The 19,722-nt window shown below is 35.9% G+C and overlaps 1 protein-coding gene across 1 annotated transcript in view; it reads left to right on the top strand.

The window, feature by feature from the left end:
- Positions 1-17,743, top strand: part of LOC104014897 (sodium channel protein type 5 subunit alpha-like) — a 55,933-nt gene extending 38,190 nt beyond the window's left edge. Inside the window, exons 19-28 of the mRNA XM_087764049.1 lie at positions 557-668; positions 1,776-1,930; positions 3,992-4,199; positions 5,707-5,795; positions 8,812-9,066; positions 9,980-10,033; positions 10,995-11,136; positions 13,610-13,710; positions 14,500-14,764; positions 16,129-17,743. Of these exons, the coding sequence (XP_087620175.1) occupies positions 557-668; positions 1,776-1,930; positions 3,992-4,199; positions 5,707-5,795; positions 8,812-9,066; positions 9,980-10,033; positions 10,995-11,136; positions 13,610-13,710; positions 14,500-14,764; positions 16,129-17,279 (2,532 nt within the window). The 3' untranslated portion in view covers positions 17,280-17,743. The remainder of the gene's footprint in view (positions 1-556; positions 669-1,775; positions 1,931-3,991; positions 4,200-5,706; positions 5,796-8,811; positions 9,067-9,979; positions 10,034-10,994; positions 11,137-13,609; positions 13,711-14,499; positions 14,765-16,128) is intronic.
- Positions 17,744-19,722: the final 1,979 nt, after the last annotated feature.

Below are 19,722 nucleotides of genomic sequence, written 5' to 3'. Positions count from 1 at the left end.
CTTTCCATGTCATACAGGGCACTTACACTTTACGGCTGATAGATTGCTTTATTCCTTTTTCTTTATACTTGTTTTCCTTATTGTCTTTAGTTTTATAGGTGTGTAGGTTACCTACCAATAACTACATTCTTTAAGCTGAGTAGACCATATGTACATTTCTTTCCTGCTAGGTCATCAAGCCTTTTGAGACATGGTTTATATCTCTGAAAATGAAAAGAGAATTGGATTGGCATGAAGAAATCAGAGTTTTCTCTAAAGTAAAGTTGTAGCATAATCTAATTTCTTCTAAACATTTTCCTTCCTGCAAGTCCAATGTAGGTTACTAGAAGACACCAAGAAACTTATTAAATTAAAGCCATGGAAACAAAGAGTAGGGATTAGCCTTTTCTGTCCTATTATTTGTATTTTCATTTTGGTGGTTCGGGAACATTAAGATAATTTATATGCTGCAGATTTTTTTGGGGGCGGGAGGTGGTGATGTTTCATTTATTTTAAATTTGATAACCTTATTAATGAAAAGCAAATAAATTCTCTTCTTTGCCCTTCTCCTGTGCAGAAATATGATGCTAGTAGCTATTCTGAAGCCAGCACTGTGGATCCAGTTATTCTTCTGGAGATGTTTTCCCAGCCTAAAAAGTCATACCTACCTAAGGACTGTTGTGCAGCAAGTAAGAATCTTTTATGTATTGTGGTGACACCAAATGAACCAGTATTCAAAGATATCTGTTTGGAACATTTCTAAATTGACAGAAACTGTTTGCCTGAGACACTTGTTTGTAAACATAAAAACTCGAATAAATATACCTGAAGCCAGCACAGAACTGGAGCAGGGTTGGGATGCCTGAACACAGGCATTTAGTACCATATGAGATGCCTCAGAGTATGCAAGACAACTGCATGAAGCTGGCAGAACTGTCACAAAAGCTGTAGAATATCTGAAGAGGCCCAAAATGGTTCTGAACACCTGTGTTCAGGTAGCAAAATGCCGTCTTTGGAGTGTGATTCAGTCTTATATTGAGGCATCAGGCTGTAGGTATCTGTAATATGAGCAAAGGCACTCAAAGCCCTTCTGAAAGGGCAGCTGGAGGTGAGTTAGGATATGTATGTCAGTACCTGGTATCTTAAATGGCACTTCAACTGAATTTGTCTGAGCTCCCAGTACAGTGGATGAATATCTGGTCAATACAGCTAATAGAATTCAGAAGACTGTACAGCTCATCCCAATGCGGACACCTACCTTTGATTGCCTGAACGGCTCCTTAGGCTCCGTTGGCTCTCATGGTTCAATCCTGCTGCCTTTACAGATTAACGAAGAAGTGTGTTTCTGGTGCAAAACAGCGAACAGAGAATCTAGTTGTAATGTCTCTGCAGTGCAATCAAGTGAAATAATCAGTAAAAATAATAATTTACTAAACCACTAGTAAGGTAATACCTCTTTTCAAAACGAAAAGAATAAATGCAGAAAATAAAATAAGCAAGTTTTTAGATAGAAGTAATGGCTTTTTTGTGCCCGGAAGCCCTTCTGCAGAAGGGCTGCACAAAAGCTTCTCTGCTTTTTCCATGTATGAGTTGCTCTATTAAAAGAGATTATTTTGGCCTACAAATGCCATCTTTTCTTTAGCTTTAGATCATTTCAGCCACAGCATCACCCCATAGGTAAAACAGCACATTCTTTGTATAGTCTGTAGAGGCTCATTTTAAGATGTCTTACGCTTTTCAGATTCCATGTCTCCACATTATCCATGGAACCAATATGCTGTTCTTTCTCTTTACAGGTTGTGTTGAATGTTTCCCATGTTGTGTAGTGGATATCACTAAGTTTCCAGGCAGCACTTGGTGGAAATTTAGAAAAACCTGCTACAGAATTGTTAAACATAGCTGGTTTGAAAATTTTATAATTTTTATGATTATATTGAGCAGCGCAGCACTGGTAAATTTAATTTAATTTCTCAAATTTTGAATTGGTGGTTGTCAGTAAAAGAAAAGAATCACATTATTATATTTAATTTATTTCTTCTACTCTCACATTACTTTCCCCAGGGAGAGACAAGAGTATAATAGATGTATCCCTTAGAAGTTATAAGGCTCTCTCCCACTTGGATAAGATATTTAAATATATGGAATCATAGTCTTCATAGCTCTTCATGGAACATAGTTCTTTACACACTTGTATGCTTAATTAGGAGGCTAAACCAGGGTCTGAAATTACTTAGGAAAGCTTAAATAAAAAACAACCTACTTCTAAATTTGTAAAGCAGACTAACTGCTCAATAAAATCTTAGATTTAAAATCATTCAAACATTAAGATGATCAGAATCTAAAAGCGAAGATGGCTGTAAACTGGTAGGTGACTTAATGTTTCATTGCTACTCTGATTATATCCATTTCTACTGAAGAATAAGGGAAGTTTTATTTGATTTGAAAACATATTCACTAGGTCTACCAAAAGTAATTTTTTAAATAAAACATTATGTAGTGCAGAAGAAACATAACCAGCTAGTGTGAAAGTGATCTAGTCTCCCATGTAACTCAGCCTACTATTTCCTTAGAGGGTGTTGACTGTTAATTAACTTATTAAACAATGATAGCAGAATAAGAGATTTCACAGTCAGGTAAGGAGCTGTTAAGTGAAGAGCTGATGTAGATTGAAACTGGATATGGATCAAAGTTTTGACACCCTCTGTTTGGTTCCTGACCTTTGTCACAGTCTACAGCCATGTGAGTTTGGGCGAATGAATTGGTCTCTCTATACTGTATTTGTTTTTCTATAAAATGAAGATGTTGTGTTCTGACATCCCAAGGATGTGACATGGTGTAGTCCTCTTGAGAGGACAGACTCTTAAACTTCTCATTTCAGCTTTTTTACTCATCTCATGGCAAGAAATAAGACAGAAAGTTAGCAGCTGCAGAGGCAATGTCGGAGAAGGGGACACAGATTTGAATGAGGATAAGAGAAAGGGAAGTTGTTAAATGCCCTGATGTGCTCTAGAGACACGTTGAGCTCTTGAGACAGTGTGAAAGAGAAGGAGACAAGAGGAGATTGAGTAATTCACATCTAGGAATCGTAGGGTGTGGGAAAGGGTGTGGTACAGGTCTGATGTATCTACATAAGTAAGAAAAATTTTAAGTAAAAGTAATGACAGACATGGATTTGTAAGGGGGAAATAGTGGTGGTGAAAATGGAGGGATAGATCATTAGAAATGTTGGCAGCAAAATAGAAATGAAGTGGAGATGGAGCTATAAGGTAGGGGAGAAATGGATGAAAGGAAGAATAAAGACATTGCCAGCAGCTTGTGAGGAAATAATGCAATGTGTTAAAAGGAATTGGGAATAGATTGGCAATATCAAAAACTTAAAATAAATTAGCAATATCAAAAACTTAAAATAAATTAGCAAGGCAGTAAATATATTAAACACAAGCAAACAATGACGTAAACTACAGCAATCAATAAAATATTTTCCTAAACCCTTACTAACATCAAAGTAATGTCAAGGTTTAGGTGAAAAAATGTGAAACTCCAGGAATGAACAGTTCCAGATAAGGTGTTTGTCATATTTTTTCATATCTGTATTACAACTCTGCAGGCTGACTAAAAATGACCCCTTTGAAAGGTCTAGGTCTGAAAGACAGTGTTAATGTGTTTAATTTAAGTTTTATTATGAAGAAATTTAGACCAATGCCTTCAAAATTTTCTACTAACTTGGGAAGCCAAGATTTTTGTTAGCCACAATTGACCCTCATCAGATATTTTTTGAAGAAGTGTTGAGCGTAAACAACTGAAAGTATTTGCTTTTTCAACCAACCTGAAAATTAGTTTGTACTTATTTTACAATTTAGGTTTTTACTTCAAAGTATAAAACCAAGTGGTTGTTGCCCATAATTTAATATGAAATGGTTATAATAAACCAAACTGTGTATTCTTGTGCAACTTTAAAATAATTTTCCATAAAACTACTGAACTGTTTTAAAACTGAATTCTGGAATTCCAGGTATTTGAAGATATTCACCTACAAGAGAGAAAAAAAGTGAAAATGCTCCTAGAGTATGCTGATAAAATATTTACCTACATCTTTTTTATGGAGATGCTTCTGAAATGGGTAGCTTATGGTTTGCACAGTTATTTCACAAATGCCTGGTGTTGGCTTGACTTCATCATTGTATGTGTAAGTATTATATTCAGCTTGTCTCACATTTTGAATCTTGATATTTTCTATATAGAGAACTACATGTAAAATCTGATTCTGAATAAACACAAGTGTAAAAGACAGTTTCTAAAAGCTGAAAAAAATTGCAATCAAAAGAGACTTTAAGACAAATTTAAATGGAAACTGTAAGTAAAAATCAGAAGTTGCTTAAGAAAATTTTATTAGGTATCACTGTCATTGAGGACCATGTTGCTTAACAAAACCTTTTCCAGTGTGGAGAAAGAGTGCAATTAGCAATCAGAAATAAAAGTAAAATAAATTAATTAAGAAGATAGATAGAAAAATGTGAAGCTGCTGGCAGCTCCAGCATTTAGAAACAGAAAAAAGTAGAATTGCTTCCTTAAAGGAGAAGAAATTTAGATGGTAAAAGGAGTTGAAAATTATTGTTGGAAAAATCATTTACTAGGGAGTTAAAGACATAGGAAAGTATGTTTTGCTTTGCAACTAAAGAAATCCTAGCAATCCTTTATATAGCTATAAAGAGAAATGCTGAAATAATCAATAGTGAGATGGAGGAAGTGCAGTGTTCAATATATACATATCTATTCTGAACTCAAACAAAGTTAAATAATATAATCTTGCCATATAAAAATGAAATATTTTTGCTTGTCAACAATACACTGGGAAGATACTGAAGTTTAATATTTTAAAATAAGGACATCTCAACAGCTGACTTCCGGTAACGTCAAAGTAGCTGTTTGGTAGCCTCTGAATGGTTAGCATTGAAAGTTGTGAAGTACTAGGAAATTTCAATAGAAAAATTTAATATTATGACTATTTACAAAGAGTATATAGAATGACTTTAGCAATTACAGTTCTATAATATTAATAGCAGTGCTGTCAAAAACAGAGGGAAAGCATGAAAATATCCAATGGCTAGACAATGAGACAGCAAATTCAAACAGGAAGGAAGAGGCAAATGATGAACAGTGGGAAAAAAAAAATATTGAAACAATTTTCTAATGTTTTCAGTTCATTTTCTCTCTTATGAAAATTTAAAATGAAGACTGGATATCTTTTTAAAAATAATTTTTATTTCCACATCACCATCTTAAGTTATGATAAGGAGTTACTGTATACGCATCTGAGAATAACTATGCAGAAAATGGAAATATTTTATTTGAATAATCCTTTCTGGTCATGTAGTGTATGAAACTACCATAGTTACCAATTTGGTTGTTATACTAGCATTCCAAAAAAATTATATGAACTGGTTTTGGAGGGGAAAAAAAAAAGTCTTTCAAACTAGAATGGAAGAATTCCATTATTTTTAAAATATTAGGAAAGAATGAAGTAAAATTATATTACGATAACTTTGAATGTGTATTTTCTTCATTTGACTTACTGGTCAAAGGTCCTGTAACATTCAGCCTATGATTGTCTACTGACACAAACAGAATAAACTTTTGTATATCATTTAATAATCTCAGTTTCAATTCAATGAACACAGCTGTCATTTGTTTCCTGGGGACTAAATAATGTTTCCAAAGACACGTCACCTTGTTCCTCTGGGAGTGCCCTGAAATCTCTCAGGACCCTTAGAGCATTGAGGCCTCTACGAGCTTTGTCAAGATTCGAAGGGATAAAAGTAAGGATATTGGGGGGAATGTGCATATTTTGTAACAGCTGCATTTGAAGTTTTTGTGAAAATTACAACTTGAATCTCTACTTTGGGACTTGATGGCATTAAGATGGTTCAGATAGCCTAGTTACATCTTATGGTCTTTATTTTGAAATAATACCTAACACTTTCACAGAAATTTATGAATACAAATGAAATAAGGAAATCGAATTATAATGTGCTACCGCAAGATATTATGACATATAGTAATGTGAACACTGGAACATTTTTCTATGTTTCCAGTGTCAGTGCAATTTGCAGAACAAACTAATCAAGAATTTTTTAGACTTGTACTTTTCTGAAACATATTATTTGGTTTATCTTAGACAAGGAAAAAATTAATCCGGTGTATTTGGCAAATTCTGCTGAAAAAGATGGATATGCTTGAAAAAAATAGGAACTATTTTTAATTACTTGTCATTAGAAAAGAAACAATATATATATAGTTATTACCGAATACAAACTGTAATGTGAGGAAGAAACCTGTACTGTGAAAGCTGTAGTTTATCAATCTTCATGGCAAAAATGGATTCATTAAATCATTGCTTCAGTGGAAACTATTCACTTTTGTAACTCCTTTTTGTAATTCCCCTACTTTAAACTGCTGTGCTTATATCAGCTCATCTTGACAGTTATCTAGAGAGGCTCACGTGCCACATTTCAGATTCTCCAGGTGGATCTGAAAGATAAGAATCCTTTCAAACTTAAATAGGGTGGGATTTTCTGAATAGGAGAGGGGATTTTTCTAACTCAATTTTAAAAGCTGCTCTGAGTGAACTATCTGGAATCTTTAAAGACAATGGGGAGAAGTAAAAAATTGTATAATGCAAATCATCTGACCTGTGTTAGATCACAGAATGTGATGAGATGCAACTTCAGGCCCCAGGATGGATATGGAGCAAATCCTCCTGGGAGCCACGAAGGACAAGAAGAAATCAGTTAGAAACAGCCAACGTGAATTTAGGAAGGGCAATTTTTGTCTCTTAAACTTGATTGTCTTCTATGATGAGATGGCTAAGGGAGGGAAGAGCCATCCGTGGTCTCAGATATTGGTTATATCTGGTCTGGGTAAGTGAACTATAAGCTAGGCAGAAGATTGGCTGAACTGCCAGGTTTAATGTGCAGAGATCACCAGGATGAAGTTCAACTGGCAGCTGGTTCCTACTGGCTCAGAGGTCAGCCTTGGGACCAATACTGCTTAATGACTTAATTAACAACCTGAAGAATAGTGCTTAATGACTTAACAACCTGAAGAATGTGGTAGAAATTGTTCTCAGCAAGTTCACAGATGATACCAAATTGGGGGTGAGCAGTTAATACACTGGGGGCAAGGCTGCTCTGCAATAAGAGCTTGACAGACTGGAAATATGGGCTGCAGAAACCTCAGGAAGTTCAGCAAAAGGAAATGCAAAGTCTTACACCTGAGCCAGAATAACCACACATAACTGTGGCACGCTGAGAAATGAGCAGCTCTGCAGAAAAGGACCTGGGGTGGACAGCATGCTTCACATGAGTCAGCAAAGCAACAAAGATCAACCACATATTGGGCTGTTTTAGCACAAGTCTGGCCAGCACATTGAGGCAATTCACTCTTCTGTTTTTGGTACCTGTGAGGCTGAATCTGGAGTATTGTGTCTAGTTTGGGGCTCCCCAGTTTAAGAAAGATATTAACATACTGGAGAGTGTCCAGCAAAGTGCCACCAAGATGGTCAAGGGACTGGGAGGGAGAGGCTGAGAGAAAGGAGCTTGTTCTGTCTGGAGAAGAGAAGGTTAAAGTGAGGATCTGACTGGGATCTAATTAGATAATTGTTGTCTTTAACTACATAATGGGAGGTTATGCAAGAAATCGAACTAATGTTTCCTGGTAGGCCCACAGTGAGAAAATGAGAGAGAATGAGTTGGCTGTGAGGGATATTCCCATTAGCTACCTTGGAAAAAAGATGATAGTGTGGGTGTATAGCATTGCAATAGATTGTCCAGAGAGGCTGTTGAATCTCCACTCTTGGAAAAATTCAGAACTTGACTGGACAAGATGCCAAGCCACTTGGTCTATGTTGGAACAGCTGATCTTCAGAGGTCCCTTCTGATGTGCTTCATTCTGTGTGTTTCTAGTATACGGATACTAACCAAGGCCAGGACAAAAGGCTCAGAAATTTCTCATAATGACAGCAATGAAACATCTCCAGAGAGATTTTCACTATGCCCCATGACAGAATGGTGAAAAATGGTGAAAAGAAATAGATAATAGTCCTCAAATTCCCACTGGCAACAAGCGTGGTCCTGCCTGTCAGCATCAATGTGCTGGATTTGTGAATATGAGTTCTTATCACTGCTTGTGTCAGGTCCCTTGCTGTCACCAGCAAGGACACCAAAAGCTGGAATACCATTTTCACTGGTACCATAGCTGGGAGAGGCTTATTGCTCATCATGGCTTTGCATTCACCTTGTCCTCAAGCAAGCCTAAATGAAGTATGAGTGCTGACCAAAACAACTCAGTCTTCTGGAAGCCAAACTTCTTTACTTTATGTACTGTGTGCAGTCAGTTGCCAGTGGTTATTGGGTGAGGTTCATTTTGTTATGGAGGGCACGCTGTTGTTCCCTTACAAAACCCCTCCAAGATAAAAGAGAGGGTTATTTATGATTGTAGTAAATGCAGATCATACAACCCATTCCCCTATACCCGATTTTTAGATCCCATAGCTACTACAGATTCATCATCCTATTTTATGTATTTCTTTTACCCAAGGATAATTCTGGTTGCCATCTGTTTTACTTCCTCAAAAAGGCAAGATAGATACCACAGAATTACATGTTAAGACAAGCTTGAAGTTGGGCTGAAGGCTGGCTTTAAATTTTTCAGCTACTAGTTTTTATATGGGTGACAATCTGCAACAGATACAGAAGAAAAAATAAGTGGTTTTCCGGGAAGGTGTTCTATTGAATGTGAATAATTCATTCTTTTCATTCGTTTTGTTTATTTAAGGTTGTTGTGAATGCACTCTTGGGAGCTATCCCCTCAATCCTGAACGTTTTGCTCGTCTGTATTGTCTTCTGGCTCCTATTTAACATTGCAGGAGTAAAATTACTTGGCAAAAAATTTTCAAAATGCACACTCAAGAAAGGAAATATCAATCTAATTGATAACAAAAATAGTTGTATTGCCTCTGGTGGAACATGGACAAATAGTGATGTAAACTTTGATAATGTTGCGATGGGATACTTGGCTCTTCTCCAAGTGGTAAGTTATATAAAAACATGCTCAGTTTTGTTTTCTTCAGGGAAATGTGTTGAGCAGCCCAACCATGGGACATCACTACTCTTCTGTTTATCTCACTGAAATTGGGGATTTTTTTAGCTTCCATAAATATTTTTCTTATCTATAAGCTGCTCAGTTCCTCCTAAAGAACACTTCAGCATATGCAACCTTGTGTTAAAATCAAGCACTGAGTTTCATGGCTTTTCAATTTTGTTTTAATTTTGATTAACTTACTAAGCCTGAAATAGTCTGCATGTTACTGGATTTAAAGTTATTTTCTTTAGTAAAAGTTCGTTCAGAGTGGATGAGAAAGAAAAAGCATGATGCAGTTTATTTATATTTCTATATTTTCTTTTATTATGTAAGTCATGAAGTATTGTGATGGTAATTTATTGATCTCCCTAATACCACAACAAAGGAGAGAATGGCATTTTTAAAAGTGGCTGTTATCCCTGTATCTTTTCTAGATGAAATTCTTTGCCCTGTATCCTCCAAAGCGTTCTATGATTCTGCAGAGTTGCTAAAAAATGCAGGAAGAAATTGCCTGCTGTTTTCTTAGAAATTGTTTTTATCCTTTTAGGATATATTTGCTAGTTAAGCTGAAACTTTTATTGCTTTTTCAAAAACCAGGGAATTTAGAAAAATTTAAATTTAATAAGAGTTAACATTAAAATACATTTTACAGGATTCATGGCAATTTCTTTTTCTTTTCAGGAAATAATATTTTCTTTTTTGCTTTACTAAACTCCAGTGAATCATACTTCCAAGCAGGTCTTTGGAAGTGATGCACATTTTTTATAGCTCACTGCTCACTTTTCCACAACTCTCAACACATTTATATTAGCTCTATGTAATTTTAAAATTTATTTTTATTTTAATTTTTCATTTTTTTCAGGCAACTTTTAAAGGTTGGATGGATATTATGTATGCAGCAGTGGATTCACGTAAGGTACGTCACTAAAATGGAATTTTAGTTCTTTTCCTTTTCCTTCTTTCCTTTTCTATCCATACAATTAATTTTTCAGCTCTGTTTGCAATATCAAGTCAGAAATACAAGCGGATGAATGCTTCACACTACGCAGTGAAACAATAATCCTTGGAGTACCAAATATCTGGAACTTAGACAAAAGAAAACAGGTCAAAATAGAGTGACACCACACAAAAACCTACTATATCAAGAATGCAGAGGGCAAGATGTTGCGAGTTTTGGACAAGTCTGTTTTGGGAACAGAGTTCAGAAGGTCTTGGAGGGACTGTACCTCTGAAGCAAATTTCCTCCTTTTTAAATGTGTACAGTAGCATTAAAATGATACGCATGTTTAGCAATTATTTCTGGAGGTTTTCTTCCCTATGTTTGACACCCTTACTATTTCTTCCCCATTTCCATGTGTTGTTTCTCACTCTCTCACTAGTACAGTGTGTTTTAACTTTTCTATGTGTGATTTCATGTGCATTTTCCTTATTCATTCAAGAGCTGTACTCTTGAATGGTGTGAAATATCTGCTAATTAAAAAGATCATTCCTTGCAGGGCTGATCATAGTGAGATGGCTTTTTAAAACTGCATCTTGTCTGGGATAGCATTCAATGGCAGTTTGCCATTATATTTAATTTGAGCTGTTTTTCTAATCTAGGCATTCACAGTATCACTTCTGATTGGAACTGTTTATTTATTACTTAAGAATTTGCTAGAGCTGGATTTGGCTGTATATCTTTGTAATTTTCTTTACAAACAGTAATAAGACAGAATAAGACAGTTGTTCTACTTGTACATCTAAATAAAGGTTTAAATGTGTAGAAATAATTTATTCCTCCTGACAATAAAAAGATTTGTTATTATAAATTGGAAATGATAAAGCTGTGATTATCTGATTTTACCAATATTATTTTCCTGGTTTGATTTTTTTGACAGATAGATGAACAGCCAAAGTTCGAAGCATTCTCAGCCATGTATATGTATTTTGTGATTTTCATTATTTTTGGATCTTTCTTCATGCTGAACCTTTTCATTGGAGTGGTTATCAGCAATTTTAACCAACAAAGGAAAAAGATAAGTGCTACATGAGCTAATTCAGGCTCTCTTGTAATCCCGATTTGATTAAGTGAATGCTAGTTTGACATCATTGCTGGAGCACATCCAAAGAAGCTGGTGAAGGGTCTGGGGCACAAGTCTTCTGAGGAGCGGCTGAGGGAGCTGGGGTTGTTTAGCCTGGAGAAAAAGAGGATGAGGGGAAGCCTTATCGCTCTCTACAACTGCCTGAAAGGAGGCTGTAGTCAGGTGGGGGTCGGTCTCTTCTCCCAAGTAACAAGTGATAGGACCAGAGGAAACAGCCTCAAGCTGCACCAGGGGAGGTTTAGGTTGGATATTAGGAAAAATTTCTTCACCAAAAGGGTAGTCAAGCACTGGAAGAGGCTGCCCAGGGCAGTGGTTGAGTCCCCATCCCTGGAGGTATTTAAAAGATGTGTAGGTGTGGTGCTGAGGGACATGGTTTCGTGGTGGACTTGGCAGTGCTGGGTTAATGGTTGGACTCGATGATCTTAAGGGTCTTTTCCAACTTAAATGATTCTATGATTCTATGATCGAGATGTCTAACATTTTCAGATAACTACTTGACTGGAGAAATTTTAAAATAATATTTAAATGCCAAGTTTTGAAAATAGGAGTTCCCTTTTCCTCAAAGCTTTTAGTAATTTACCTGTAAATTCTATTTTCATGCCAAGTCCTTAATTTGTTCTAAGTGGGAGGATGAGGAGGAAGGAGTGGGTAGTTTTAGAAAAGAGAAGCCAAAAGAAGTTATATAGACTTTGCTACAGGAGAGTGGAATTCTTTTCTTCTGCTTTGAAGATTTACTTTGGAGAACAGAATAACCCTTTTTGCTGAGAGTAAACACCTAACAAATGTCATAAGGATAATCAAGAAACACTACAGCTCATGGGAGAAGTAACCACTGCTTTCCTGGTAAAGAAACTTGAAAAGATCTTGGTAATCAAACTTGTTCTGAAACTAGCTACATTTAAAAATTCCTGTCATCAATAAAGTAACCCTACAGATTAATTTACTGAGGTTTTTAAAAATTTCTGCATTGACATCCAAGCCGTGGCCTCAGGAAGAGGCTGTCTAGAAATTTCAAGGCTTCTTAAATCCCAGGAAGCACTGACTGCCTCCACTTTTCTCCTCATAGTTGTTAGATTCCCTGTTCTTTTTATTCAGTAAGAAATGGAAGGCAAAACCTTAGAATGGAAAATGCAACAACCAACGAAAAGCAACAGTCAGCCTTCCCTGGTATACTTCAGCTTCTTTGTGCCAAGCTTATTTGTCAACTGAGTTCTCTCCCTGATTCATTAGTGGCTTAAAGTACCCAGAATATCAAGGGAAATGGAGTTAATTAATCCACTTGGAAGTCTTGGAAACAAATGAGCATCTTGCTTATCTTGCACAAAAGCAGACCCCCAGCAGAAGGTTTACAATTTCAGGGTTCGCATTTGGAAGACAGAATCTCTACAGGAGCCATTTATTATTTCCATAGGCTGACTTAATACACCACGTGTCAAAGAATTACTGCCCTTGGTAGAGACAGGTAGCAATAAGGCCCACAGGAAATTCTTCTGCTCTCTGCATTTGAACAGAGAAACGATACGTAGGGGTTAAGGAACAACAGTCCAACTTCCCTATAATTTCCTTTCATAACGAAGTCCCAGTTATAATAATCCCAACAGACAGAAGTAACACTGGTTAAGTAGCTTATGAGCCTGAAAACTGACTAGAAGTTGATGTCGATGGAACACTTTTTTCTTTTCTCAGTACGTGCTGTAAGTGGGCATTTTTTCGTTTTCATTTCTTTGCTGCTTCTTGGGAATTTTCACTGAGATTCCATATAGTGAAGTTAAACTGAATTTTCAGAGGTCATGCCAGAGTGATTCAAACTGCAGATGCCCTACTGAACATTGTTACGTGTTTGTTTTACAAAATGCTAATCATTCAATGCTTTTATGACAAGTGGCTTCTCCTGAATACTCAGTTCAATGTGATTGCTAGGTAATACAGGTGGCATAGATGGCAATAAGATGAGCACCAGAAATTCATTATCAGGAACCCACTGTAGAACTTGGTCCCGAAGCACTTATTCATAATCCTCCATTTACTTGCTAGCCCAGCAATGTACTTCTGTTCCTACCTTTCCCAAAAATATAAAAGGAAAGTATTTTACTTGTTGATGAGTCTTATGTAATTTTTAAAATATGAAATAGATTTGTAAAACTTCAGAAGGACTCTCACAGTTGAGGAAACTGACTTGGGAACACTGCCTAGACTAGGCTATCCCGATCAAACCCTGATCAGCTTTTTGCAGTACATCTTTTCAAAGAACAAAGGGAGAAGGAGAAACGGTGAAGACACATTTTGTCTTTGTGCCTTAGATCACACTCACGACAGCTGTAACTTACTTTTTCTTACATAAACTTGCTGGTGTTTATTTAGTTGACTGCTTAAACTTCAGCTGAACAACAGTATTCTTTCCGTTTACTTAGGTGGAAAAGATCTATTTTTGACTGAGGAACAGAAAAAGTACTATAATGCCCTAAAAAAACTTGGATCCAAGAAACCTCAGAAACCCATCCCAAGACCATTGGTGAGACCATCTTAAGCAGAATATGATAGAAGATATAAAGATGATGACCATATTTAAATTCAGTAGCCAGGCATCTGGAAATAAACTTCACATTAGAGCCCATCATCTTCCTCCTTCAATATAGTATTTACATTTTACTCTCTTTTTCTTAATTCCATCTAATACAGTCTTTCTTTGTGGGTATTAATTACGGAAATTTACAGCCTGTTTATCACCTATTCAAATGTACAACCTATTTATAAAGGTTCATATTAAGTATTTGATATTCATAACATGATCTTAGTTACTTAAGTTGCATGATATTGCTTCTGCAACTAGATTGGATTGTTGCAGGTGAGAATGAATAGTGCGTAGTACATGCCCCATGGCTGTTATTTACTTTTAAGTAATCTTATGCTTTATTTCTTACAGTTTCTTAAATTAAATTCCCGGCCTGGCTTCACATAGTAACTATTCAGAGTTTTTCTTGCTTATGGCATTTTAATTAGAATTGCTTATCCTAAAATGTCTGGTTCAATAAGTATTTCTATTAAAAGAGCAATCACAATGTACTCTGAATGTTTTCCTGCTGTATAATTTTTTTCTAAGGAAATGCGGTTGCATGATACCTGAAAATACTTAGCCAAGTACTGAGTGTTTTCTTTGAAGGTCTAAAAATGCTTCTAGTAGCTTATTGTTAAATTTACATTCTCTTAAATTCTTTTTCTAAGCTCGAAGTACTGATTAATATTTGAATGTAACCTGGATCTTAGAAGTAGCATTAAGCAGTTGTTCTCGTTCTCTCCACAGAATGTGTTCCAAGGATTACTGTTTGATATAGTATCGCACAAAGCATTTGACATTACTGTTGTGACTTTCATCTGTCTAAATATGGTCATTATGATGGCAGAAAATAGCGAGAACGGCATCAAGGATGTTCTTAATAAAATCAACTTTTTTTTTGTGGCAGTATTTACTGGGGAATGTGTCATAAAAATACTAGCCCTAAGACATTACTTCTTCACCAGTGGCTGGAACATATTTGATTTAGCTGTCGTGGTCCTGTCACTAGTTAGTAAGTATCAATCGTTATTAGATCGGATAATGTGTCTTACCAATACTAAACCAAATTTCAGTATGAAGTAATCATTTACAGGTATCTGATGCACAAATTCCAGATCCATTGTACGTTTTCAAACCATATGCTACGTGATTCCTTCTAAAAGGATATATTTTTGTTTTCTCTTACATTTTTACAGACTACTAAAACGTAAATGGATAGTTTTAAATTTTTTTTAAAGTATGAGTTTTATTGAGTAATTAACAGAATAGGAATTTAAGGCAATAACATCTTTTCTAAGTTATTGTACTTAAACTGTTGTCTTAATGTTTTTATGCTTTCAATTTACATGTAATCACATTAACTGTTGTTTTCATAGTTAAAGTAAATTCAGGTTAAAAATAAATTTTTATGAAAAATGGGAAAGATTTATTTCATTTTCCAGGACTTTCTTTTAAGAAGGTGGATCCTGAGGGCTGATTTAGAAAGCTCAGGAAAATTTAATTGCTCAGCACCATTCTAAATCTGGGCCACTATTTGTGACTGTGAAAAGCCTTATTAAAATTGTCTTGGTTTTGTTTTGCTTTTCAAATAAGACTAGATGCTCATAATTTCCTCTACAAAGGGTCATATATAGCTTTAGTTTCTTGTACAGTTTATTTGGTCTGTGCTTCCTACTCAGGCCCAGGTCATATCATAGAACAGAGGACGGGAAAGAAAAACTGATCTGAATTCTCTGCTTCGTCCCTAAGCACAGTACCCCTTTGCTTTGCAACCCGAAAAATGCTAACTTCTTAAGACTTCTATTTGCAATCATTTACATTACTACAGTATTGCTGAAGGTACTCATTACTCTGGTAGCAGGATCATAGAATGAGGTGTGAGGGAGGACAAATACTGAAAGACAGTTTTCCGTTATTTTCGCTCTTCTCTGATCTCATTCAAGTACCAAGCATTAATGAAAATCAAACACTTAGCATGTGGTTTAGACCTGTAGAAGAAGCAGCAATCAGACAGCAGCTAGGAGACAAGCCCCATAGCTTCCAGCACAGGAGCTGAATGGATTAAAAGGGTTTTTTAAGTACTTGAGCAATGCGTAATTTCATCCCCTGAATTAGAGAAATCTGGGAGAATACAGTTTCCAAACTATATGTAATCTTGATACCTCTTTAATATTTAAAGGTATTAAAATTTGTCTTTTTTTCATAAGCTCCTTTGTAAGCAATTGCAGTATTGCTGATAATGTTTTTGTTGAAAGCGATGTCATATGATCAACGTTACTTTCAACACCTGAAGCACAAAATATAAAAAAATGGACATGAATAGGGAATTTCACTGACATGGCTTGAGAACATTTTGTTTTCTTTTTCATTTCAAAGGTATTGGACTTTCTGAAGGATTTCGAACTTTGTTCTCTCCTACACTTTTGAGAATTATTCGTTTGGCACGAATTGGCCGAATCCTGAGATTAATTCGAAAAGCCAGAGGAATTCGAACTCTTCTTTTTGCATTACTGATGTCTCTTCCTGCACTGTTCAACATCGGTCTTTTGCTTTTTCTGGTTATGTTCATTTATGCCATTGTGGGCATGACAAACTTTGCCTGTGTTGGCTGGGAAGGTGGGATTGATAACCTTTTCAACTTTCAAACCTTTGATAGTAGCATTCTCTGTCTCTTCCAAATTACAACATCAGCTGGCTGGGATAGTCTTTTGGTCCCTCTCTTAAAGGGACCTGATTCATGTGCTCCCAACTTAAATTTAACACCTGAACAGAAAAAAAATTGCACAAGTAAGGAGGTTGGTATTTTATTTTTTGTAAGCTATGTCATTATATCATTTCTCATTGTTGTAAATATGTACATAGCTGTCATTTTAGAGAACTTCAGTGTTGCCACTGAAGAAAGCACAGATCCTCTTTGTGAGGATGACTTTGATATGTTTTATGAGACCTGGGGAAAATTTGATCCTCAGGCAACGCAGTTTATTGAATATTCTGCTCTTTCAGACTTTGCAGATGCTCTGGCAGAACCCTTACGCATTCCAAAGCCTAATAAAATTCAGCTCATATCCATGGACCTCCCTATAGTGAGTGGAGATAAGATCCACTGCTTGGATATCTTGCTTGCTTTCACTAAAAGGGTCTTGGGAGAATCTGGGGAATTGGGTGGTCTTGAAGTACACATGGAAGAAAAATTTATGGCCGCTAATCCATCTAAAGTTCCTTACAAGCCAATTACTACTACCCTTAAAAGAAAACAAGAGGAGGTATCGGCTCTTATTATTCAAAGGGCCTTCAGGAGGTATTTGATGCAGCGTTCTTTTAAAAATAAATCTTTCTTATACCGTCATAAACGTTATAACAGTGCTGTCTTTGAAGAAGAAATACATGAGAAGGAAAGTCTTATTGCATCAATGCTTAATGAAAGTAGTGGTAGGAAGCTAGATAAATCACGGACTACATCTTCCATATCTCTCCCTTTATTTTATGATGGTATTGCTGAAACAGATAGTGATAATGTGGACACATAAGGTTGCCCCAGGCTGCAGCATTTTTGATTAAACCGATATCAGTTATTTTCAGATGGAGAAAATATTTTTATCCCAGAGCATAATACTATAAATTTAGAATAATGATGGCAGCCCTCAAGTATTGTGATTGTTCAGTTTTGCAAATGCTCCTTAAAACAATTAAGATTTGAACAACTATGTCATAAATATTAGGAAAATCAAACCATGGAATTTTTTTTCCTCAGCTACTGGAGTAGGTGAGTTAATTTTTACACCTGTCATTTTTTGTATTACTTCATATTTCTGTGTGTATAGAAGAAATCTGTAACAGATCAGTTGTAACTGTAATATGATTTATAAGCGCATAAGGCTATAGAACAATGTATATCTCTTTAGAGAGAAAGCCTGGTTTGAAAAATTGGTTATTGTAGCGAAATTAAATAATTACTGCATTTTCTGTAAAAAAGCTCACTCAAGACACTTGAGTATAATCAACCACTAATTTCTATGTTGTTTGGGACCATCTTCCTCCTAGTGCCTTTGGATGGATTTGCTTATGCTACAGAATTTTTAAGGTGTCTTTACACGTGCGTCTAAATGGATTTAACATATCATCCGCAGGTGTCTGTTCTTGAAAGTTGTTTATAATTTGTTCTTTGTATCATTCAGTGTATGAAAACTGTGATAATAATACTTACCAAAATCAAAGGATGTTATGCAAGAGGTATTGTTTCCAGAGAATCTTAAGAACTGTTGTACATAAAATTTCATGATTATACTTCATCCCAATGTCATAGAAAGTATTACTTATTAATCTGAAAAGGAGTTCATGGTATATCTTACGAGACAACATTTATTAAAGTTAGAGGAAGTATTTACTTCATCAGTTCTGAAAAAAAACATGTATGAACAACGTGTATTAAAATTACTGTTTTATTGCAGTTTAGGTTGGTCAGGTGAAGTGTTGTGGTGGCCTCAGAACTACTAATGAAAGAAGACTATTCTACATTCTTCAATAAAGAGATCAGATGCTTAACACATTTTTGTCTGTTTTGTAAGAGGTATGTTCAATTTCAGTTCATTACAAGGCATAATCTGTTATTAGAGGGGTAGAACCACAGTAATATAATTTTCCAAAAATAGCTACCTATTAGCACAAGAAAACTGAAAACGTTTTGCTTTTTACAGGGAATCAGAAAAGATTTAGCATTTTCAGGCCAGGAATATCAGGAACGATAAGGTAATTAATTTTTACTGTCATTTGCCTTGTTAAATACTATTAAAATATGACAGATATAGTCAAATCTAAGCTATTTGTACGACAAATAAAGGCCCATGAAAGCTGAGAGTTAAAGAGTTCAGATACGGTATGGTTTGAATTAGCTTTATTACTTCTAGAACCAGCTTCTGTTGGGAAAAACGTTGACAAAGAAGGTCTGCAGACCTCTTGGTGTAACTCAGAAGTTTGCACTGAGTGTCAGCAGCACTGGGCAGCGGGATGAGAGAGACTTGGTGGGTCTGCTTGAGACCTGCTCCTGTCCAGCTTGGATTGCTCTTGTGCCTGCGGTGCAGTGATGCTTTTGAGGTGAAACTATTTATTCTGTTTGGTGTAAGCTGGAATGAGCCGACAGCTTTTGTTCAACGATCAGGTACCATTAGATGGCAGCATTTACTACTTTTTAGAATATAACCAGTCAAGTGAAACAAATGTCGAACTCTTACACTTCAACATGGAGGTATTAAATTAGTTGTAAATAACTATAGAAAATAATGTCAGAACTCTCTTTTTTTCTGTCCTGGGCTCTCAAGCTAGCCACAGTTCTCAGTAGGTGCTTGTTTGCTGACTGTTCTGGTTTTTACATATGACAGACTGACGGACCTTAATGATTGTGAAGTACTGCCTCCTGAAAAAAAACCATTCACCTGCGTGCTTGAATCTTCCAGGAGGGTAGTTTCAAGCATAACTCTATAGCACTGTAGCAAGAAATGTTTGTTAGGAAAGAGGCAGGAGTGCTTTGTTCTTGCATATTGGAAAAGAAGGAAAGACTGCAAAAGCCGTATGAAAGAATTTTAACTACTAGTAGTATGTAACAAAATGCCAATATTTTTTTAAATTAGTCTGATCTTTACAATTTAAAATTATGTTGTTTGAGTACAACAGCAGTTGCTGTGCCCTGGTCCATAATTAGATATACTTCAAAGATGAACGCTATTTCCATTGCAGGGGCAGCAATTTTGGACAGAATCACACCTGGCATAAACACGTCCTTAGTGATTACCTCAGAAATATACAAAAGCACCTGAATTCACCACAGTGCAAATTTAAAAGTCTAGCCAATTTTTTAGTATTACTTAAGCATTAAAGTAGCCTTAGCACACTATTGCAGGGTCGAAAAGAGAATGGTGATATCCAGCAGTTGCAGCTTCTTCATGCTAGAATTGCCCAAAAGCCAGTTCAGCTGCT

This window comes from Nipponia nippon, unplaced genomic scaffold (genome assembly GCF_047370975.1).
Source record: "Nipponia nippon isolate SJK-2023a ecotype South Korea unplaced genomic scaffold, ASM4737097v1 scaffold_1, whole genome shotgun sequence".
Taxonomy (NCBI): Eukaryota; Metazoa; Chordata; class Aves; order Pelecaniformes; family Threskiornithidae; genus Nipponia; species Nipponia nippon.
This window is presented reverse-complemented; position numbering and strand designations above follow the sequence as displayed.